This window comes from Quercus robur, chromosome 11 (genome assembly GCF_932294415.1).
Source record: "Quercus robur chromosome 11, dhQueRobu3.1, whole genome shotgun sequence".
In the NCBI taxonomy this organism is placed as follows: Eukaryota; Viridiplantae; Streptophyta; class Magnoliopsida; order Fagales; family Fagaceae; genus Quercus; species Quercus robur.
The window spans coordinates 49,874,128-49,898,931 of NC_065544.1; the positions used below are offsets into that span (position 1 = coordinate 49,874,128).

Below are 24,804 nucleotides of genomic sequence, written 5' to 3' on the forward strand. Positions count from 1 at the left end.
TACCCCCATTAATAGGTATGTCTCTCACGTTTTCACCCTTTTTTTGTTTGTTCTTTTCCTTTTCATGTAATGTGTTTTTGCTTTTTTGATTCTCTCTCCAACGTGCTTTTTTGTTTTTTCCCGTCAACATTTTTTTGGCTTTAAAAAAAAAAAAAAAAAAAATTTAAAAATCAACTGTGGTTTTTTTTCTTAATTAACGGTTTTTAAAAAAAATTAATTAATAGCTTTCACTTTTAATTCAAAAAATATATATGTAATATAATAGAAAAGTAAATTATTATTATTATTTAATGATTAAAAAATATTATTTCTTATATTATATAATCGGGATATAAGAGTAAATTTATACAAACTATATATTCCATCTACTCACTTTTCCATTATTCCAAACAAACATAATTAGAGAAAACTAAAATATTTTTTATCTTCTTACTTTTCTATCTCTCACTTTTCCATCACTCCAACTAAAAGAATCCTTAAAAACACTCTAGTTATTTTAATATCTCTAATCATATTTGGGCACTAGGGTTCGAACCCTTCCAATTCCTCCCCCTTAGTTAGCCACTATTTATTGGCCCATTTTTACCCTTTTCCATCATCATAAAAATGCAAAATTTTTATACCATTTAGATGGTATACTTTTTAAATATTAAACTATCCTAAAACTTATTATGTACATGCCATTAGTATAATTTCACCACTGATTTTCATTCTTAATATTTAGGGTTTGAACGATTATTTTCTTCAATTTTATTAGAAGATATTGATACTTGTTAAATAGTTCAATTCTTTTAAAATTAGGAAACATTTATCACAATACTAATTGCACTATAAATAAATATCATAGAATGAAACACATGTTAAATATAATAATGGAGCAATGCTAAGATTATATAAAATGACACAATTGTTGCCACAATTCACCGTATAAGTTGTAAAGGTATGTTCCCATATAGATCTACCATCACAACTTTACCACTCTTAGGCTGGGTTTGGATAGCGTTGCGTTTTTGCGTTTTCCTTTTTTTTTTTTTTTTTTTTTTTTTTTTTCACGCGTTTTTCCCACAAGCGGCTACTGTTCATGCAACAGTAGCCGCAACTTTTGACTGGTCAGCTATGAACAGTGTACGGATGCACTGTTCATGGACCCACAAATTTCATTTTTTATCAATTTTTTCATTAAAAATGGGTCCCACAGCACTATTCACACATTTAAAAATTATTTTGCTACAGTGTTTTCAGTTTTCAGTTTTCAGTTTCAGCAAAATAAGTTCTATCCAAACACACCCTTACAACCCGAAATTATGTGGTCCTAGCATTATCTATAACAAAGTGTTGTCTCAAAAAATACATAAAAAGTAAAATAAAGTGAAAACTGATGCAAAGGAGTTGGACTGGAGTGGTAATTGCAATTTATTACCCTTGAAAAAAAAAAAAAAAAAAAAAACCTTCACGCCGTGAAACAAACAGAGAGAACTTTGAGGAGTACAACGGTGCCAAACAATTCATAAAAAATACAAAGAATAAGAGTGTAATGGCCATAATTAAAACTCTGACTATATAACTGATGGAATTACATTACACACACAGAGTGAGCAAGAGAGAGATTCAATTATATTATTTGGTTTGATTTATATCAGACTTCTCTCCAGCTTGCTTCACTGACCAAGTGAGTGACTACACTGTCGTCTCTCTGCTTGGCTGCTCCCCACTCCCCAGGAAGTTACTGTCGTTTTTTGCTCATTCATTTGAACCCCAGAAACTATTGCTGTCATTTGTCAGTACCCAGTACTCACTCATTCACTCCTAACCAAGCCGTAGAACCCTGGCATTGTTCTCTCCTTGCTCCTCTCTCTCTCTGCACTATCAACCTCCTAAACCACACCATACCTCATTTTGTAGTCTCTAGGGGAAAAAAGATTAACACAATCACACATGGCTACTTTATCTTTCTTCTCCTTCAGCTTCACTCTTCTTCTACTTCTCACTACTAGAGGTAACCAAAAAAAGAAAAAGAAAAAAAAAAGGTTTTTCTTGACGGGTTTTCCATTTTCTCATCTGGGTCTATCTCACATTTTCATTTTCTTACACTGACAAAGTTGTGACCATGTGTTTTCATGTACCAGGTGTTTCAGGTGCTACATTCACATTTGTAAACAGGTGTGAGAACACTGTATGGCCAGGTATTCTTGCAAATGCAGGCAGTCCTAGACTCGACAGCACAGGATTCGAGCTCCCAAAAGACACTTCACGTTCATTCCAAGCTCCAACTGGGTGGTCCGGACGTTTCTGGGCCCGAACCGGGTGTAGCTTCGACGGATCCGGATCCGGGTCGTGTCTCACAGGCGACTGTGGCTCCGGCCAAGTAGAATGCAACGGGTTCGGAGCTGCCCCACCCGCTACTCTAGCCGAGTTTACACTCGGGTCGGGCGGGCAAGACTTTTACGATGTTAGTTTAGTTGATGGGTACAATCTTCCAATGATTGTTGAAGGGAGTGGCGGGTCGGGTCTGTGCACTCCGACGGGTTGCGTTTCGGATCTGAACCAACAGTGCCCACCCGAGTTGAGGGTCGGCAAAGGTGACGCGTGTAAGAGCGCGTGTGAAGCGTTTGGGACACCGGAGTATTGTTGCAGCGGCGCGTACGCCTCACCCGCCACCTGTAAACCGTCCGTGTATTCGGAGATGTTTAAGGCTGCTTGTCCTAAATCCTATAGCTATGCGTACGATGATGCCACGAGTACCTTCACTTGTACTGGTGCTGATTATACGGTGACGTTTTGCCCTTCCTCTCCAAGGTACTGAAAATCAATTTTAAGTTTACTTTTATTTTCAGTTATGTTATGATTCTAGTTGATTCAACTCGAAAATTTATAGTTGTCGAATAAGAAACCACGGTCCAAACCTATAAAAACCAATTGTAGGGGCTGATGTCATAAAATTCTATATTATCTATTAAACTAGTAAATTTCTCGTTATCCAATAACTTAATTTAATTAGTAAAATTTTAGCTGTTGAAAAAGAGATCACTTCTCGAACCTATGTTAAAAACCAATTATTGTCACATGACGGGCTAATGACGTAAAATTCTATCATATCTATTAAAAAAGAATTGATATGATGGGTTAGTTGAGTGTGTTCTTTCTCAAAAAAAAAAAAAAAAAAAAAAAAAGTTGAGTGTGTTGGTGGGTGGATAGTGGCAATGCCATAATGCCAAAGATGACCCTTTTAATGCTTTGATTTTATTCTATTTTGTTCTTTATCGTGTGTTCAGATCTTCTGGGGTTTTTTTTTTTTATATGTATAGTTAACATGGGCTTTTATTGAGGTTGTTGGAGCATTTATAAAATTATAAATCGGTATGGTTGCTCACAGTTTCAGTCAATGTGAGTATTTATTGTTTCTACTAATTTCTGTTGTGCAGTCAGAAATCTTCAAGTTATTCACCACCAATGACATCAACAGCATCACAAGGGTCCGGGACACAATCCGGGTCAGGGTATTCGGTTGCCGGTTCAGGATCCGGGACAGGGTCAGAATCCGGGGTAGGTTATTCGGTTACTGGGTCTGGGTCTGGATCAGGATCCGGGTCAGGATCTGGAGAAGCAGAGTTAGCAGATGGGTCATGGTTAGCTGGTTTAGCTATGGGAGATTCACCAAGAACAGTCTCTCCCAACACTTTACTATTAGCCTTGGCTACTTTGTCTATTACTCTCTCAGTTCTTTATTAATCGTAGCCCATCACTTTAACCTCTAGCCATGGCTTTTGATAGTGTGAATGCTTGTCAGAATTGCAGCGCCTTGAGTGGTGATTTTTTTTGCCTTTTGCTAGAAAAGCTGACAGATTCCTCAAGATTGTAAACCATCCACCATGTCAAGGTTCCCTAAAATATTCAATGTCTATATGCACTAAAAAAGTGTTTCACTATTTAATTATGGAATATTTTAGGTGCCTCTTTTTTTTTTTTTTTTTTTTTTTTGGGTACTTTTTTTAAGGTTCTGCCGTTTGTGGAGTAAAAAACGCAACAAATCAAAACTAGGAACAAGTTTATGATTTGGGCTGGCATTTTTGGATCTGATTTTTGTGTTATGGTTTTGGATTTTGTTGTAAAGAGAGAGAGAAAGGAAAGCTTGTCTTTGAAAAGAGTGTGTATAATGTGAATATGTGTGCAACATGGTTGGCTTGTGTCTCATGGTCAAGGATTCCTTTGCGGGTTTTGCAAGTCTTTGCTTTGCTCTTTTGTCCATTGAAGAATGAATTTCTTTAGGACTAAATGGGTTATCAATTATCATCTTAATTAGTGGGATGAGCAATGATGTTGTAGCTATAGGTTGAGTATTAAAGGTGATGACTTTAATAATTTGTTGGAGTTTGGGAGCTATGGACACAGAATAAAGTCAAGTGGGATCATTTGTTTGTTGACTTTGTCGTAACTAGTTGGCTTCTAATCGATGATTCACAATTAAAGAATTGTGGATTTTTTGGCAGGCAAAAATTTTAAGCCAACAAACTGATGTGAAACATGGAGGGCCTAACTCAAATCAACATTATAAAACAATTATTAGAACACCCTCTCGATGATATGATGAGGTAATGACGATGTAAGACAAGATACATCAAATTGGGTATGATTTTTAGCTCATGCAAGGTGCATTATTGGGCTTATGTGCAAGTTTTTAAGTTCTTACTTAAAAAAAAAAACTATTTAAATTTTTTTTAAAAAATTCTTTCTTTTAACTGTAATTATTTTTGTTCAGCTTATTTTTTTTAAGCAAAATAAACAATGAAGTTCATCCAAATACGCTCCTCCTTTCCTTCGGTGACATAAGTTTTTTTTTTTTTTTTTTTTCATTTCTCTTTTTCTTTTATATTTGTAAAATACATGGATATTCTTGAGCAACTTCCATAGGGTTTTGGGACAAATTGTGGTTAAATTACAAGCACAATGTTTGTTCTGCAGACAATTCCCCCTTTCGATTTTAGGGTGTTATAGAAGAAGAAGAAAAAGAAAAAGAAAAAAAAAAAGAAATGAAAAGAAGAAGAAGAAGAGAGAAAGAAAAAGTTCCTGAAGAGCTTTTAAAAATTTCTTAATTCCACAATCAAAGCATGGTGAAATATAGGTTAGTTATTAATTGACATAGATCATAGATTGGTCAGTTTGTTTGTAGGAATAAGCCACTTTAATCCAAAATTTAGCATAAATCATAGATTAAATTGATAGACTTTGGATGCACAATCAGTGACTCATTGCAATCATTGATTCAGGGAATAATACGTTTCATGATGCAAATGATTTTTGGGAGAATCCCATTGTTTTGTGGGCCCTTTCCACTAGCCATCTGGATTATACCCTAAAATCAAGCCGAATAGAAAATCCCAGCAAGTTTGCTCAATAATTGTGCACTAGACAGCATATGGGACAAGGTGGAGTTCACGAGAGAGCCAGTTGCAATATGTATAGTATAATACACGTGAACGGTCTCGAAAGGTCTTCAATTTTAAGGGCATAAATTGTAAGATACAAGCTGCATCTTGTTCTTGAAGGGCCAAGTAGCTGATATGCTCTGTTTACTGTGTAATGTTGATTGGAACACCTTGAAAGGGCACCTTTCTACTTGTCCAGCCCAAAAAAAAAAAAAACCCTCGTATACAAAACCTTAATTTTAAAAGAGCTATAGAAGACTAGAATTGTAGAATACCTCGAATCTTTTCTGAATTAGTATTGGAATGGGGCATTAGAATTCTGAATTTCGCATTGACGCACGTGGACTGAGTTGCTTGATTAAGCGTATCATGCCCTTCAACATTGTTGGAATAGCCAATGACCTTTAGGTCTACTGGCACGGTGGCACCTACTCCTTAATAACATTGGTGGAGAGAAGTGTTATAGAAATTTTTTACTTTTTATAGTCCTAGCATCAAAAATCATTGAAGGCTTTTCAATGTATCGGTATTTGGATGTACTAGAAATTATCTTTTGACAATCATTGTTCATCTCGACACTATTCACATCTATCACTATTTGTGCAGAGATTTCGTCACTGCACGGACATTGTTCATGTAGAGATTCTATCAAAAGAATTTGGAATTATTACTGACAATTACTATACGGTACTGTTTACTATTGTGCAGAACTGTTTATTTTTACTGTTTATTGAATTATTACGGTGAAAATGGTCAAATACCACAATTTTCAAAAATTTGTAATAAAAAAGCACTATTTCGAAACTTATTAGGGAAATACCACTTTTTATGACACTCAAGTTTAAAAAACTCGAGTTTCTAGAAGTTTTGCCACCGTGACACTGCTGAGGTGGAAATTGGGCAATTAAAAAAAATTATGTGGTACTCGAACTTGGTAAACTCAAGTACCATGCAACACAATACTCGAGTATACTAGGCTCAAGTACCATTTTATAATAAAATACTTTATTATTTCTATGGTACTCGAGCACACCAAGCTCGAGTACCTTGTAAACTTTTTTTTTTTGGATTATCAAAAAATAAACACAAACATAAAATGTTGTTTATTTTATTTCTACAATACTCAAGCTCTCCAAGCTTGAGTACCTTGTAACTTTTTTTTTTTTTTGGGATTATCGACAAATAAACATAAACATAAAAATAAGTAGCTTTTTAACGTTTTTATTTATTTAAATAGAAGTATTGTAAAATATAGAGATTTTAATTTCAAAATATGAATATAATTTCTACATTAAGTAAAATTATTCATTGTTTTCTCATAAAAATTGTTCACTATTTTCTGCATAAACTATTTCTAGCATTTTGCATAAAATTATTTTTTGTTCAGCATTATTTAAAAAATTGTTCACTCTTTTTTCCTGCGCAAATTATTTTTTGTTCACTATTTAAAAAATTGTTCATTGTTTTCTCGTAAAATACCTAGTGAAATCATGTTTTCTAAATCTAAATGCTTTTTCATGTTTGAATTTCACAATAATCGAATCTATTTTTTTGCATTGATAAAATCTATTTCTACATTAATAAAATTTGCACTCTACACATCATGTTTACTGTATATTTGAATCTACTTACTGCATTCATAAAATCTGTTTTTTGCATTAAGTAAAACTGTTCACTGTTTTCTCATAAAAATTATTCATTGTTTTTTGCATAAACTATTTCTAGCATTCTGCATAAAATTATTTTTTGTTCAGCATTATTTAAAAAATTGTTCACTCTCTTTTTTGTGTAAATTATTTTCTGTTCACTATTTAAAAAATTGTACCCTGCTTTCTCATAAAACACCTAGTGAAATTGTGTTTTTTAATTTTAAAAGCCAAATCTGAATGTTTTTTCATGTTTAAATTTCACAATGAACGAATTTTTTCTGCATTGATAAAATCTATTTCTACATTAATAAAATTTGCTTTCTACACATCATGTTTACTGTATATTCGAATTTGCTTACTGCATTCATAAAATCTATTTTTTTTTTCATTAAGTAAAACTGTTCACCGTTTTCTCATAAAATTTGTTCACTGTTTTCTGCATAAACTATTTCTAGCATTCTGCATAAAATTATTTTCTGTTCACTATATAAAATTTTTTTCACTGTTTTCTCATAAAACACCTAGTGAAATCGTGTTTTCTAAATCTAAACACCAAATCTGAATGCTTTTTCATGTTTGAATTTCACAATAATCGAATCTACTTTTTTGCATTGATAAAATCTATTTCTACATTAATAAAATTTGCACTCTGCACATCATGTTTACTGTATATTTGAATTTGTTTACTGCATTAATAAAATCTATTTTTTGCATTAAGTAAAACTGTTCATTGTTTTCTCATAAAAATTGTTCACTGTTTTCTGTATAAACTATTTCTAGCATTCTGCATAAAATTATTTTCTATTCAGCATTATTTAAAAAATTGTTCACTCTCTTTTCTGCATAAATTATTTTCTGTTCACTATTTAAAAAATTGTTCCCTATTTTTTCATAAAACACCTAGTGAAATCGTGTTTTCTAAATTTAAAATCCAAATTTGAATACTTTTTCATGTTTAAATTTCACAATAATCAAATTTGTTTTTCTGCATTGATAAAATCTATTTAAACATGAAAATGCATTCAGATTTGGCTTTTTAAAATTAGAAAACACGATTTCACTAAGTGTTTTATGAGAAAACAGGGAACAATTTTTTAAATAGTGAACAAAAAATAATTTACGTAGAAAAGAGAGTGAACAATTTTTTAAATAATGCTGAACAGAAAATAATTTTATGCAGAATGCCAGAAATGGTTTATGCAGAAAACAGTGAACAATTTTTATGAGAAAATAGTGAATAGTTTTACTTAATTCAAAAACAGATTTTATGAATGCAGTAAGCAGATTCGAATATACAGTAAACATCATGTGCAGAGAGAAAATTTTATTAATGTAAAAATAGATTTTTTCAATGCAAAAAAAATTCGTTCATTGCGAAATTTAAACATGAAAAAGCATTTAGATTTTGCTTTTAAAATTAGAAAACACGATTTCACTAGGTGTTTTATGAGAAAACAGGGAACAATTTTTTAAATAGTGAACATAAAATAATTTATGCAAAAAAGAGAGTGAATTTTTTTTAAAATAATGCTGAACAGAAAATAATTTTATGCATAATGCTAGAAATAGTTTATGCAGAAAAAAGTAAACAATTTTTATGAGAAAACAGTGAACATTTTTATTTAATGCAAAAAACAGATTTTATGAATGCAGTAAGTAGATTTGAATATACAGTAAACATGATGTGCAGAGAGCAAATTTTATTAATGTAGAAATAGATTTTATCAATGCAGAAAAACAAATTTGATTATTGCGAAATTTAAACATGAAAAAGCATTCAGATTTGGCTTTTAAATTTAGAAAACACGATTTCACTAGGTGTTTTATGAGAAAACAGGGAACATTTTTTTAAATAGTGAACCGAAAATAATTTACGCAGAAAAGAAAGTGAACAATTTTTTAAATAATGCTGAACAAAAAATAATTTTATGCAGAATGCTAGAAATAGTTTATGCAAAAAACAATGAACAATTTTTATGAGAAAACAGTGAACAGTTTTACCTAATGCTGATGTGCAGAGAGCAAATTTTATTAATGTAGAAATAGATTTTATCAATGCAGAAAAACAAATTTGATTATTGCGAAATTTAAACATGAAAAAGCATTCAGATTTGGCTTTTAAATTTAGAAAACACGATTTCACTAGGTGTTTTATGGGAAAACAGGGAACATTTTTTTAAATAGTGAACAGAAAATAATTTACGCAGAAAAGAAAGTGAACAATTTTTTAAATAATGCTGAACAAAAAATAATTTTATGCAGAATGCTAGAAATAGTTTATGCAGAAAACAATGAACAATTTTTATGAGAAAACAGTGAACAATTTTACCTAATGCAAAAAATAGATTTTATGAATGTAGTAAGCAGATTCGAATATACAGTAAATATGATGGGTAGAGTGCAAATTTTATTAATGTAGAAACAGATTTTATCAATGCAGAAAAATAGATTCGATTATTGTGAAATTCAAACTTGAAAAAGCATTCAGATTTGGCGTTTTGATTTAGAAAATACGATTTCACTAGGTGTTTTATGAAAAAATAGTGAACAATTTTTATGAGAAAACAGTGAACAGTTTTACTTAATGCAAAACACGGATTTTATGAATGCAGTAAGTAGATTCGAATATACAGTAAACATGATGTGTAGAGAGCAAATTTTATTAATGTAGAAAAAAAATTCGTTCATTGTGAAATTTAAACATGAAAAAGCATTCAAATTTGGCTTTTAAAATTAGAAAACACGATTTCACTAGGTGTTTTATGAGAAAATAGGGAACAGTTTTTTAAATAGTGAACCGAAAATAATTTACGCAAAAAAGAGAGTGAACAATTTTTTAAGTAATGCTGAACAGAAAATAATTTTATGCAGAATGCTAGAAATAGTTTATGTAGAAAACAGTGAACAATTTTTATGAGAAAACAGTGAACAGTTTTACTTAATGCAAAAAACAAATTTTATGAATGCAGTAAGCAAATTTGAATATATAGTAAATATGATGGGGCAGAGTGCAAGATTTATTAATGTAGAAACAGATTTTATCAATGCAGAAAAATAGATTCGATTATTGTGAAATTCAAATATGAAAAAGCATTCAGATTTTGCGTTTAGATTTAGAAAACACGATTTCACTAGGTGTTTTATGAGAAAACAATGTACAATTTTTTAAATAGTGGACAAAAAATAATTTACGCAAAAAAGAGAGTGAACAATTTTTTAAATAATGCTGAACAGAAAATAATTTTATGCAAAATGCTAGAAATAGTTTACGTAGAAAACAGTGAACAATTTTTATGAGAAAACAGTGAACAATTTTACTTAATGTAGAAATTATATTCTTATTTTGAAATTAAAATTTCTATATTTTACAATGCTTCTATTTAAATAAATAAAAACGTAAAAAAGCTACTTATTTTTATGTTTATGTTTATTTGTCGATAATCCCAAAAAAAAAAAAAGTTACACGGTACTCGAGCTTGGTGAGTGATATTTTGTAAGTGAGTGATATTTTGAAAAGATTTAAAAACTTACTTGAATAATACTTCAAACACTAATATTCATTCAAATGCTTCAAAATATTACAAGGGTAATTTTCTGATACAGGATTTAAATTCTCTTATACAAAGAAGGGATTTTTGGGGATTGATAAGGGACTAAGAGAGGAAAGAAGACTGTTATTTAGTTAGTTGTGTGCTGCTTAAGGTCTGCCTTTAGCTTCTATAGCCTACCTCTACCGAGTCATACAAATGCCATATATGTAGACATACAAAAGTGAAAAAAAAATCAAAAGATGAATAGTACATTTGTAATAATACAATAAACAGTGAAAGTAAACTGCTGCACAGTAACTGTCAGTAATAATTCCATATTTTTTTGACAAAATCTCTACATGAATAGTGTTTGCATAATGGTGGAATCTCTGCATAAATAGTGATAGATGTGAATAGTGGCGGGATGAACAATGATGATGAACAGTAATTGTCAGAAGATAATTTCTAATATATATACACACAATAATTGATTACTTTTTTGACTTCAAAAAAATTGTAAAGTTTTATGAACCAATTGCGATTGTGATGCTATGTTAGTGTAGGCATTGGGTTTTGTTTGAGAGTATTTTAATTTTTGCCAGTTCAACTTATTTATAGGCAATTCAATGTTTTTTTGAAGTTTCAAAGTAAATTTGACTTTGTAGTTAAAGGGATGTGATTCGGTGTTGCCTTAATTAAGAGGACTTTTGTTTTTCCCTCCTTTTTAGGTTTGATGGAAATGATGTAACAATGGAATATGGAAAATAAGTATATTAAATCCTAAGTTATCAAGCTATTTCCTAAGTCAATACTAATGCCAAGGAAGTTTCAAGAACTAAGTTATCCATGATTACCCTAAAGCTAACAATTGAAGCATAAGAGTTTGTTTAGGATCCGCTTATTTTGTTGAAACCATGGTTTTAAAAACCGGTACGGTGAAATAATCGAAAAAGGGACTGGTTACCAGTTTTTTGGTTGGACCGAGGTCCAACAGATGGTCGAACTGGTAAGGTAATAAATAATTAAATATATATATATATATATATATTTAATTTAAAAAATAATGCGAGTTTAGTTTTTGTGTATTAAATTTAGGAAATAAAAATAACAAAATCTATAGCCCATATATAAAATTTTATAACTGTGAAGAACCAAATTAACAATGTATAATATATATATATATATACACTAAGTACGGACATGACATGACCTTTTTTATTTTATTTTATTTTTATTTTTACCCTTCCCTTACTTTTATTGAGTTGTCTTGTAAAAGTTTACTCCTTTTAAGAAGTTGTAATGTGGCTTTAGGTGTGAGTTGGATAAGACATAGAAAAAAACAAAAACAATAAAAGTGATTCAACTACCACTTCTTTTCATTAATACTTCATCTACCCATTCTTTCAAACTTCTATTTCTTTTTTCAAAATTAGTCCCATCCAAAAGTTAAAGCCATTATTCTCTTTTGTTTTAACTTTGAAGTCTTTTACATTATAGTATCACACTCTCACTCTCTCAGTCTCAAAGTATTTTTGCTGCAAAATAAAAAGTTTTAGAAAGCTGATGTTGCCAAGGTAATTCATATTTACCTTAAAAAAAAAAAAATCAAGAATCACATTTTAATCTTTAGTTCTTTACCTCTCTCTTTTCATCGAGTTTTTCTTCCTTCCCATAGTTCTGGATCATCATTCTTATGGGTTTTAGGCTGGATTTGAAGGGGAGAAAAATGCAACTTATTGAAAAAAACCGGTTCAACCATACTAGTTCCCAATTTTACGATTGAACTGGCTAGTTCTCAATTATTTCCGATTTTTTAGTGTTTTTCGGTTTTTAGTCATAACCGGATTGGATTGGTGGGTTCCTAGTTGAACCGGTCAGACTGGCCGGTCTGGTATGGTTTTTAAAACATAAACTAAAACTGAAAACTTTTTATGGAAAGTACTGTAAATAAAGGTAAATGTTCGTTGAAATAGTATAGTGGGACCCATGAATAGTAGCAAAAGTAAGCTGAATAGTAAAATAAGTTGGCAAAAAATAAGCTAGCCAAACAGACACTAAGTACTCAAATTACGCATCAAATTAAATCAAAGTTGCATAAACATATTGAAGCCAAAGACTAAACATCAAATTGGATCGAGCTGAATTAAACTAAGCTATATAAATTGAAATAAACTACATTTAACTAAATGACAAGATCACAAAGTAACATATACAAGCATGAAAACTTCACAAAGTCCTATGAACTATTAGAGAATCTCCTAAGAAACTAGATTTACACTAGTAATCTTTCAAATTTATCAGTGTGAAATAAGTTCTTTGGATATGCATGGTCTTTTTCTTAAGAAGGAACCCTATATATATACTTGAGGCTTGACTATTATTGACAATTGTTTCTTCCACATGTCCTCTTGTTGGGCTTGTATAATACTTGACGCAATGTTACATGATAGGCTAGGAATGTATTGACCCATTTGGTAACTTAATCAATTAATTAACCAAGTGAATTAATTAGATTCAATTACATGCAATAAGTGTGGTAGTACAAAAAAAATCACCAACTAAGTTAAATGCAGTAGAAAATAAATTTGACACAGGTGATTTGTTTACGAATGGAGAAAACTACCGAGGTAAAACCTCACTAGATGAATTTAAGGTTACCATTCTCAAGAATCCATTATTATCAAAACAAACGGTTACAAGTAAAAGGAATCCCAGTACCTAATACTAACCTACAGTTGAACCCTTACCCTTATACCCAATTGGACTTGTAATGTAGCGGCAATCTCTCATTTCAATGCACGACTCCCAGTATGTGACTAACCAATGATGAATGGAATCCAGTACGTGACTAACACACCGACTTGAAGAAGATGTTGGCTGCAAAGTTCCTTAGTTCATCCAACAATAAAGATCAAGAAGCTCTTTAGTTACAAAACCCTTGGTGCAAAGATGCAGTAGCTTCTATAGAGAGAAAGATTAACTAGGGCCAATTGTCTTCGGTCACAATATGCATGTATTATCACTTTGCATCAAGTTGCATCCTCTTGCATCATCTTGTGATGGCCCTTAAAATAATTCTCATATATGTCTAGGGTTGTGAGAAAAAAAACCTATATAAATACACATGGATATGCATGAAATCAGATCTTGAAATTCTAATTTCGTAATTCTTGACAGATACAGCTTCTGTCGAGCTGCTATCGAGTTTCAACATTAATCCTCGATAGATATGATTCCATTGAGCTATCTGTTGAGTTTTAATGAACAACACTTCTTCACTTGTTTCTTGGACAGATTTGCATGACTTCAATACTAAACATGAACTCTTATTCCATGAAGTACTAAACTCATCCTAGATCTACTCAATTACAAGTAAAGTATGTTTTGTCAAAAGATTAGCCAATATACATAACATATGTCTATAACAAATTTCACATATGTCTTAACAATCTCCCCCTTTGGCAATCTATGACAAAACCACAACAAACAAATGAATCATGAGAGAAGTTTTAAATCACTAAACTCATAATCACTTGTTGAATTATAAGAGAATCTAATCCTAACACAAACTCTTGAAAAACTTTGCAAGAAGAAAGTTCATGGCATGATAGATTTTTACAACCTATCTTTCTAAAACACTTTAAACAAAACTTATCAAAACATTTTAGTGTGAAATAGAAATAAAGATTGCATACATAAAGAAACATGTGTATAAAGTGAGAAAAGAAACAACATATGGAGAGATAGGTGAAAAACAACATATATCATATATATATATGAAAATAAATACAATGTATGTCATAAATAAATGGTCACAAGACTAGTGTATAAGAGGATAATGTAACTAAAGAGAAAGAAAATAAAAATACGTAAAATCCTCACTACATCCCTCAAAAAATCTTACACTCCTCCTAACAAAAATATCCTATGCTAACTCTCCCCTTAAATACAAGACTACTCTCATCATCCCAAAACTACTCCCCTTTTTTTTCACGAATGACAAGGGTAAGTCACTGAGAGGTCGTCATCTCATCATCATTGGCAGAGCTAGCATCCTCATCCTCATCATCATCATCAACACCATTATCGTCATCCTCATCTGTTGAAGCCTCCGGAGAAAGGGAGGGAGAATCGGCGAAACCACTGAGGTGAGCCTGTCATCATGTAATATGATTGACATGAGTGTTCATTTGACATAACTCATCATTGAGAGTGTTAAAGTAAGCATCCATGCGCTGAAACTGCACCATGATGGCCTCAAAAGCCACACCACCATTCGAGGAAGAAGGAGAGGAGGTGGAAGGAATAACAGGAGCTACGGGATCAGTCGTCTTCGTCCGTGGCTGCTTCGGTTGAAGTTGGGCCTCGCTTCGCTGAATAGAAGTTGCGCTGATGGCACCCATAACGGTGAAGTAGGGAGAATCAGGAATAGAGATAGAAATATGGTGAAGAATCCACATGATAGCCGAAGGAAAAATGAGCTTATCACGGGTTGGCGTATCCTGATAAAAATCAATGATGGAAGTGATGAAGTGAGTGGGGAAGTTTATAGAAAGATCCTTTAAGAGGGACAACAAAAATCGAGCACGAGGCTCTGTGATGGAGTTATAGTGAGACAGTGGAGTAAGAACAAATGTCATCACCATATTAAGGAATCTTGGACCTTTTGTAAAGCCCGACCATGGGGTGTTTTAACACTCACCCCATATGGAAGGTGTCTCATAGAAATGAGACAGAAGCTCATCTTTGGACACAGTCCTTAGACGCTGACAACCGAGGTAATTAGGGTGCGATACCCTTGGGACATGTAGTATTTCGGATATAAGATCCAAAGTGACTGCGATATGTGTACCTTTGAATGTTATGGCGAACTGAGGTATAGAGGTATCAATATCGTGTATATTAGAGTAAAACTTTTGTATAAATATGATAGGACACCTCAAGGGTATCTCATAAAGAGATTCCCATCCCCGAGTTCGAATGACACTGGGTAGAGGAGTGTCGGAAAAGTCTGACAGAATGACATGACGCTTCGGATGAATGCCACATCTCTGAAAGTTCTCAATGAAGTCCTGCTGGGCCTTCCCATCACGGAACTGGATGTGAAGAAGGGGTCTATTAGAAGAAGAAGACTTGGAACCAAGAGGGTTTTGAGCCGAAGTAGATTTGCGCTTGGGTACCATGCGCAGTCTATCTGAGAGAGAGAGAGAGATAGGGAGAGAGAGAGTGAGTGAGTGAGAGAGAGGAAACACATCATAAATAGAACAAAAAAGAAAGAAAAGAAAAGATACGTATGCATGAAGTATGCATGAACATGTGATGTGCAAAATTGAAATAGCATCATGGGTAAAAACCCAATCCAAACCTACCAGCACACATCAACAATAATCAAGCACACATCTAAATGCATGAAACATTATTACAATGCTAATGAAATGTAATGCATGATCATATATCATCAAATGCATAAAGCCCAAACCAAAAATTTCAAGAAAAACTCAAAAACCCCAAATTTTTTGAAAAACCCCAAAACCAAGGTCTAAAATGCATGAATGCATGAAAAGGGAGAAGATTAGAACACTTACCAAGTGTTTCGATCTTGATCTTGGCCAAAAAAGCTGTGGGTGAGGAGATTTAAGAGTGAGAAAGAGTTTTGGGTCGAGAGAGAAAGTTTTCTATCGAGAGAGAAGTGAGAAAATGAAAACAGATCGCACCTCAGCTATATATAGAAAAACACAACTTGATGGATTAAGGACCTATCGAGATCTGTTGAGCACTAAATCTTGACAGAAGTAAATCTATAGAGGTGCTATTGAGGATCTGTCAATGGCAAAAATACCTCGATGGATCGAGAAGCTATTGAGAAACTATCGAGACAAATTCCAAAAATCTAGATAGATTGAAATTGAGCTAACTTCTATCAAGAAAAGAAGAAGGAGGGGCTTAATAGATACGAATCTGTCGAGGATTTGTCTAGAAGCTGTTGAGCTTGAAGAAAATGAGTTTTTCAAAGAGAGGAAAAACACATAGAGATGAATGCAATAAGCAAGCTACTCAAACATAGATCCAATCAACATATTAAGCTCTCAAAAACATCTCTCAATAAAAAAATGCAAAGCATTCATGATCCAAAACACACACGCATACACTAAACAAGTCTAACCAATTTTATATTTTAAAAACAAGTTATGACAGTTTAGTGAGCATACATAAACACATGTATTCCTTCTGATGGCCAAATTACATTGTACCTGCACATGTATTAAAAATAGCAAATAATTTTGCATGTTGTGTGTGAAAACATAGCAAGAGTGCATAAGCGTCTCATATTATGACAATTTGAGATATGAGAAAATCAAGTACACTTACACACAATCATAATTGCTTAATGAGGACTATCACCTTCGAGGTACATCTTAACACCCACATCTCCTAGAAACATGCTTGCAACCATATTTAAAAGTATTTTGATTTTTTTTGCTTTTGATTTTGCATATTCTTTTTCTTTTAGAGCATATCATGCATGGGCATATAAGAGAGAAAAAAAAATTACCCAATTATGTAAGCTTAAACATCAATTTTGCTATGCCAAAGCATACAGATGTTATTCAAGATTGGTGGGTTTTAGTGGTGAGATGATTATTTATGCATTTTTCTTAGGATTTTTTAATCATTCTTGTCAAAAAGAGTGATATAAGTGTTAAGTATAAAAGATTACTTAATCGTGCTCATCACAAACACGAGCCACAAAGCTCACTTGCTTAGTTGTGCATTGAGATGCTCATCTAAGTTACAAAAGATACAAAATTTAGAAAATTTTGTTTCAATGGCCATCCAAGGTACACAAGTACTAATGTACACAAAACACATATTGTTTTTGTATTTTTCTAAATTTTTTTTTTATTTTTATGAAAAATAAATAAAGCAAAACTGAAAACAACGAACAAAAACATGTTAAACAAAACAAAACATAAAACTGGACTGACTCAAAACAAGAAAGCAAAACAAGCAAGTACTGCATAACCATAAGGGGAGAGAGAGAAAAAGTAACTAAATCACTTAGAGTCTTTTTCCTTCCATACCTTGGAAAAACCTTTTCTTTGAGTAAACCTTTGATTTGGTAGTGATGGGGAAGAATTGAAACCATTTAAGTTCGAAAGTAACACGAGGGCCTTCAGAAGATTTGCAAGAGGAGTAAAAGAGGATGGAAACTGATTCTGGTTTTTGGATGAGAGCATTCTATTACTTTGTTGACTGGCTAACCACTTGAAGAAATTTGGACAAGTATGCCCTAAAGCTCCATAGTGATGACATAGATGCGGCTTCTTTGGTTGAGACTTTTTGTTGTCAACCTTTTTAGTCCTAGGGCTTCTAGTCTCTTTCTTTTCAACCTTAGGGGGTGCTCCTAGAATAGATTTTCCCTTGTCTATATTCTCACTATCTATTTTAGTTTTACTTCATTGTTCTTAGAATTAACATTATTAGCAGGTGAGACAAATACAGTTGTACTACATGAGGCAATATTAGGAGAAGAGAAATCATATCCCAAACTGGTTTTATTAGTAGCAGCTTTCTGAAAGTTAAGCATCTCATCGAGTTTTACACTGGAAGTCCTCTCCAATTGTGCTCTATGATAGGCCAAGAATGTATTGACCCCTTGTGATAAACTAACCAATTCATTTAGCCAAGTTAATTAATTAATTCAATTAACATGCAAAATGCATGATAGCACAAAAAAAATCACCAATTAACTAAATACAGCGGAAATTAAATTGATACGGTGATTTGTTTATGAATGGGAAAAATCTACACGACAAAAACCCCACCTAGTGATTTTAAGGTCACCATTCCCCAGAATCCACTATTATCAAAACAAGCGGTCACAAGTAAAGGAATCCTAATACCTTATACTAACTTACAGTTGAACCCTTACCCCAATACCCAATTGGACTTGTTCTGTATTGACAATCTCTCTTTTTCAATACACGGCTCCTAGTACGTGACTAACCAATAGATGCGCGGATCCAAGTATGCGACTTGATCACCAACTTGAGAAAGATGTTGGTTGCAAAGTTTTTCAATTCATTACATGGTGAAGATCACGAAACTCCTTGGTCACAAAATCCTACGGTGTACATACACAGCAGCTTCTTTAAGCGAAAGATGAATTAAGGTAAATTCTGTCTCTAGTCACAATTTGCATGAACAAAACTTTGCTTCACACTTGCGCAACCTTTTACGGCCCTTAAAATAATCCTTATATATGTTTAGGGTTGTTCGAAAAAAAAGCCTAAACACATGCTCACGGATTGGAGTGAAATCAGTTCTGAAAAACTGAATTTCATAAACCTCGACAGATAGGGCATCTATCAAGCTAGCTGTCGAGTTTCGGGTTTCAGTAGTTTTTTAAACCTCGATAGATGCTAGCTGTCGAGTTTTAAAATCCAACACTTCTTCACTTGTTTCTTAGACAGACTTGCATGACTTTAACATTTGAACTTGAAACCTTATTTCTTGAAGCATTAAACATATCCTAGATCTATTCAATTACAAGCATAGTGCGTTTTGTCAAAGGATTAGCTAATTCTAAATTGACATATGTTCCTAACATCAAATCACATATGTCTTAACACTCTAATCTGGAACAGTTCTGCTTTAAGCTTGTTTGTCTTTTCAGCAAGGAAGTTGTTTTCAAACTGCATTGCTCCAATGGTTTGATTGGCTTCATCAACCTTGGTAGAGAGCTCTTCTTGATCTAGCTCAACATCACTTAGTTTTTTGGTGGCCAGCCTATACAGTTTCTCATACTTCTCAGAAACCTTGTACAATTTTGCATAGGCTGTATGGATGTTATCTTGATCGTTCATTTTCTCAAACTTAGAATCCACCAAGTCCTCTTCATCATCTACTGTTTCTATAACCCCTTCAGTAGGATCAACTGTAATAGTGAAGGCATTTAAAATTCCCTTGTCATCACTGTCATTTGACTCAATCTCAGGCTTTGTGTCACTCGAGGTAGCAGCAAGAGCCTTGTTTTTCTCAACTGACTTGAGATATGTTGGACATTCTTGTTTCATGTGTCCAAAACCTTGACATCCGAAGCACTTTGGTTTGAAGGGAATAGTGTATTGACTGTTATTCTTAACATCCTTCTTTCCTCTATCTTGGCTCTTGAAATGAGAAGAACTAGATTGCTTATGGTCCTTATCAAATCTTTTCGCATTGACATTCTTCATGAACTTCTTGAACTATCTAGTGATGTAGGATTTCATCTTGAAATCTTCATCATCAAAAGACTCATCAGTCTCATTACTTTTGGCCTTCAGTGCCATGCTCTTGCTTTTGCTTCCTTTCTCGATTCTAATCAAACCCAATTCATAGGTTTGCAATTTGCCAACCAGCTCCGTCAAAGGAATAGAGTCAATATCATTTGATTCTTCAATGACAGTGATCTTGGCATGAAATCTCTCAGGCAGAGACGTTAGTACCTTTTTTACAACCTTGGATTTGGGAATGGTTTCCCCAAGATTAAAGGCTGAGTTGATTATGTTCTTCAGCTTGACATAGAACTCATCAAAAGACTTATCCTCCTCCATCTTTATCTCCTCAAAGTTAGTAGTGAGCCTTTGGGGTTTTGAATCCTTGACAGCCTTAGCCCCTTCATAGGTTGTCTGGAGGATAGTCCATGCTTCCTTAGCGGTTTCAGTGGAGGATATCTTCTTGAACTCCTCATTAGTGACCGCACTGAATAGAGCATTCAATGCTCTGTTGTTGAAGTTTGCCGCTTTGATCTTGGCATCATCCTAATTAGCCGGCGCTTCCTTTGGCTTAGTCCAGCCAATCTCCATAGTTTGCCACACATTCTCATCTAAAGACTGCAAGAAAACTCTCACGTGTACTTTCCAGTATGTATAGTTAGTGCCATCAAATAAAGGAAGTATAATAAGTGACTGTCCTTAACCCATGACAAATAGGGATCAATGGATCACACAACAAAGATTAAACTTAATTAGAGTGTGTCTGCTCTGATACCACTTGATAGGCGAAGAATGTATTGACCAATTTGGTAACTTAATCAATTAATTAGCCAAGTGAATTAATTAGATTCAATTACATGCAATAAGCGTGGTAGCACAAACAAATCACTAACTAAGTTAAATGCAGCGAAAATAAATTTGACACATGTGATTTGTTTACGAATGGGAAAAACCACCAAAACAAAAACCTATCGGGTGAATTTAAGGTCACCACTCCCGAGAATCCACTATTATCAAAACAAGCGGTTATAAGTAAAAGGAATTCCAGTACCTAATACCAATCTACAGTTGAACCTTTACCCTAATACTCAATTGGACTTGTAATGTAGCGGCAACCTCTCCTTTCAATGCATGGCTCCCAGTACGTGACTAACCAATGATGCACAAATCTAAGTACATGACACAAACACCAACTTGAGGAAGATGTTGGCTGCAAAATTCTTCAGTTTATCCAATAATGAAGATCAAGAAGCTCTTTGGTTACAAAACCTTTGGCGCAAAGACGCAGTAGCTTCTACAGAGAGAAAGATGAACTAGGACCAATTGTCTCCGGTCACAATATGCAGGTATTATCACTTTGCATCAAGTTGCATCCTTTTGCATCATCTTGTGACAGCCCTTAAAATAATCCTTATATATGTTTAGGGTTGTGAGAAAATAAATCCTATGCAAATACACATGGTTATGCGTGAAATCAGATTTGAAAATTCTAATTTCGTAATTCTCGACAGATACAGCTTCTATTGAGCTACTGTCGAGCTTTAACATTAATCCTTGATAGATATGATTTTGTCAAGCTATTTGTCGAGTTTTAATAAGCAATACTTCTTCATTTGTTTCTTGAATAGATTTGTATGGCTTCAAAACTAAACTTGAACTCTTGTTCCTTGAAGTACTAAATCTATCATAGATCTACCAAATTACAAATAAATTGCGTTTTGTCAAAAGATTAGCCAATATACATAACATATGTCTATAACAATTCTCACATATGTCCTAACATTACATATTGCCTGTAAACAATCTTGACGACACTTTTCTTCATACTATGCACTAGTAATTGCCACTCGAATTTCCATCTTCGTCCACATGTTGTTTTGGTACTCTACAAAAATATAGTCCTCATATTGTGCCACTTGAAGAGATTTTTACCATTTAAGAAATTTTAAATTAATATGTAGACATGCCCCTCACATGTGATTGGTGTAAGTCAAGGCCAACCTTGTGTTCATGCGGCCAATGTGAAAGGAAAAAAAGAAAAAAAGAAAAAAACTAAGATAGTGTTATGTGAGAAAGATATTTTAGTAAAGAGAAAACATTATCTTACACTTATTTTACATCTATTATTTTACACAATATATATCCACAATTAATGTGTTGATCTATACCATTTAAAAAATGAAACAAAAGTAATAAATCCCGTTTAAAAAAAAGGAAAATGGATGTGAAAAAGTGGAGGTGAGAGGATAAAATTTTTTATAAAAAATGTTAACAAAAAATTCTATATGATTTTTACGAACCAAAATACTGATGTCCTTTCGACGTTGCCAATGCTCATGTTCTTCCCACATCGCATGTGAATTAAGTGGAAGAGTTAAAGAGTCAACTTCAAAGGAACTGTAATTGGAAAATCACCTGCTCCTATTGTTGCTTGTTTCTCTTGCAAAGGTACAAGAATTTCGATTACTTCAACGCAAATAGTAATCGACGATGCGAACGTCCTAGCCCAATTGTGTTTTTTACTCTGTTTTTTTTTATTTTTTCTTCTTTGAATTTCCCTCTAAAATTTGTCATTTTTAGTGTCATTTTCCCGTTCTTTCAATTTTAATCTAAAAGAACAAGGACTTGAGGGTTGAGACAAATAAGAAAGCTCCAAGTCTTGGCAGTTTAACCAATAATGACAGAGTTTTCCCCCCCATAAACTTCCAATTGTTTCATCTACAATGATTCAAATTACACTCTGCAATATACCTAGCCCAACCTCACTACAAAGTTCCAATACTGGTTGTTCACAACTTCAAGATAAAAAGTTCCAACTAATCATGGTTGTTTACAACTCGAAGCACAATCATTTCCTACCCCCACAGCTTTTCATACCCTTTTATATCTTCATTATCATCAGTTTCTTCTTCTCTCAACTAACCAAGTTTTCAAGTGCTATATCCTTCAACTATACTTATTTTAGTGCTAGTAACCCTAACATATCCTACGAGTTATCAGCTTACGCTGAAGGCCAAGTCATCAAGCTCACGACCGACAAGCAAGCGGTTGTAGGTCAAGCTACTGTGGGTCGAGCCACGTATTTCAAACCCATGCACCTATGGGACAAGGCATCTGGAAACCTCACAGATTTCACTACCCATTTTACCTTTATCATTAAGTCGCTGAATGAACAAAGATACACAGATGGGCTTGCTTTCTTCCTTGCACCATGCGACAAGCAACTTCCTTCGGTGATTAAAGGTGGCGGTTTGGGTCTTGCTTTCGATGACCAGGAAACAACACCAGATGCTAATGATTTTGTTGCAGTGGAGTTTGATGTCTATAGCAATAAGGCCTGGGATCAACTTGGGGAGGACGTAGGTATTGATATTAATTCCATGAAATCTGTTGTTACTTTGTCATGGCCTAATAGACTTGCTATTATGGAAGGGCAAAGAAATGAAGCTTGGATTTGTTATAATTCTAGTTCTCATAATTTGAGTGTTATCTTCACTGTTTATCATAGAAAAAATAATAAGCAGTACATTGAAAAGCGGTTCCTTTCTCAAATTATTGATTTGAGAAATTCCCTAACTGAATGGGTTACATTTGGATTCTCAGTTGCGATAGAACATATACTACAACTTATACAGTTATACCCTTTGTTCATGGGAATTTAGTTCAAGTTGGGAAACTGATGATGACATGATAACCAACCCAGAAGCCCCCAACCAAAGGAAAAAGAAAATATTCTAGTTATTCATGGCGTTTGATGTTGCTGGATTTGTTTTTGCTGGTGGGTTGGTTTTGGTTCTTTTTGTCTTGTGGAAGAGGAATAGGAGGGATAAAGAATATGGTCAGGTCCCGTATGACTACATTAATAAAGATTTTGAAAAAGGAATAGGACCTAAGTTCTCATACAATGAATTGGCTCATGTAACAAATGATTTCAACGATAAAGAAAAGCAATGTCAAGGAGGATTTGGTGGGGTTTATAAATTTTTTTTAGGGACTCAAACTCCTTTGTCGCTATTAGAGGGTATCAAAATGGTCCAAACAAGGGATCAAAGAGTACACAATTGAAGTAAAAGTCATTAGTCAATTGAGACATAGGAATTTGATGCAACTCATTTGTTGGTGCCATGAAAGAAGAGAACTTTTACTTGTTTACAATGGAAGCTTAGATTCACATCTTTTTAAAAAAGAAAGGGTATTGACATGGTAAGTGAGATATAAAATGGAAACAATGCGTATTGCATAGGGATATAAAATCAAGCAATATTATGCTTGATTCAAATTTTGATACTAAACTTGGGGATTTTGGGCTAGCTAGGCTTGTGGACCATGCCAAAGGGTCAAAAACAACTAATTTTGCAGGCACTATGGGCTATATGGCTCTAGAATATTTCAAAACTGATAGGGCTTTCGGGGAATCTGATGTCTACAGTTTTGGAATTGTTGCACTGGAAATAGCTTGTGGAAGAAAAACATTCAATCCCATGGCCCCTGAAGATCAGGAGGTCATGCTGGATTGGGTTCCGGAGCTCCATGGAAGACGAGTTACTTAAAGCTGTTGACAAAAGACTCTGTGGACATTTTGACTAGGAACAAATGCAACGGTTGCTTATTGTTGGGCTTTGGTGTGCTAATCCGGATTACAAGCTTAGGCCTTCAATAAGGAAAGCAACTGGCGTACTTAATTTTGAAGCTCCCTTACCTGTTCTCCCTGTCCGGGCCAACTTATCTTGCTCAAGCAGTGAATAAATTTATATCTTCGTTTCTGTGTCCTATGATGCTACTGATTATGGGATGACAAAATCGTTAAGCTATAGTTTCAACACCAATTCCTCACACCTTTCCTCATCCTTTGCTACTTCTTTGTAAAAATTGTTTTTTTTTTCTTTTTTGTTTATTTGTTTTTGTTTTTGGTTATTGAATATATTTTTATAATTACAATATCATC

The 24,804-nt window shown here is 33.5% G+C and overlaps 2 protein-coding genes and 1 pseudogene across 2 annotated transcripts; all 3 read left to right on the top strand.

Moving 5' to 3' along the window:
* Positions 1-1,565: 1,565 nt before the first annotated feature.
* Positions 1,566-3,931, top strand: LOC126705632 (thaumatin-like protein 1). The gene is made up of 3 exons (XM_050404735.1): positions 1,566-1,996; positions 2,127-2,796; positions 3,423-3,931. Exons 1-3 carry the CDS (start codon positions 1,936-1,938, stop codon positions 3,727-3,729), a joined length of 1,038 nt encoding a protein of 345 aa, XP_050260692.1. The 5' UTR covers positions 1,566-1,935; the 3' UTR covers positions 3,730-3,931.
* Positions 3,932-22,681: 18,750 nt separating this feature from the next.
* Positions 22,682-23,521, top strand: LOC126705167 (lectin beta-1 and beta-2 chains-like). Its single transcript, XM_050404098.1, has one exon. The coding sequence runs from the start codon at positions 22,682-22,684 to the stop codon at positions 23,519-23,521; it is 840 nt and encodes a 279-aa protein (XP_050260055.1).
* An 82-nt stretch (positions 23,522-23,603) lies between these two features.
* On the top strand, positions 23,604-24,605 carry LOC126705168 (L-type lectin-domain containing receptor kinase IX.1-like; annotated as a pseudogene).
* Positions 24,606-24,804: the final 199 nt, after the last annotated feature.

What these genes read in the sequence shown, in the direction of transcription:
- LOC126705632 (XM_050404735.1), top strand. Translation starts at nt 1,936, where the DNA reads ATGGCTACTTTATCTTTCTTCTCCTTCAGCTTCACTCTTCTTCTACTT. An exon ending in TCTACTTCTCACTACTAGAG is followed by an intron (nt 1,997 to 2,126) that starts GTAACCAAAAAA and finishes TTCATGTACCAG; the next exon opens with GTGTTTCAGGTGCTACATTC. An exon ending in TTTTGCCCTTCCTCTCCAAG is followed by an intron (nt 2,797 to 3,422) that starts GTACTGAAAATC and finishes TCTGTTGTGCAG; the next exon opens with TCAGAAATCTTCAAGTTATT.
- LOC126705167 (XM_050404098.1), top strand. Translation starts at nt 22,682, where the DNA reads ATGGTTGTTTACAACTCGAAGCACAATCATTTCCTACCCCCACAGCTT.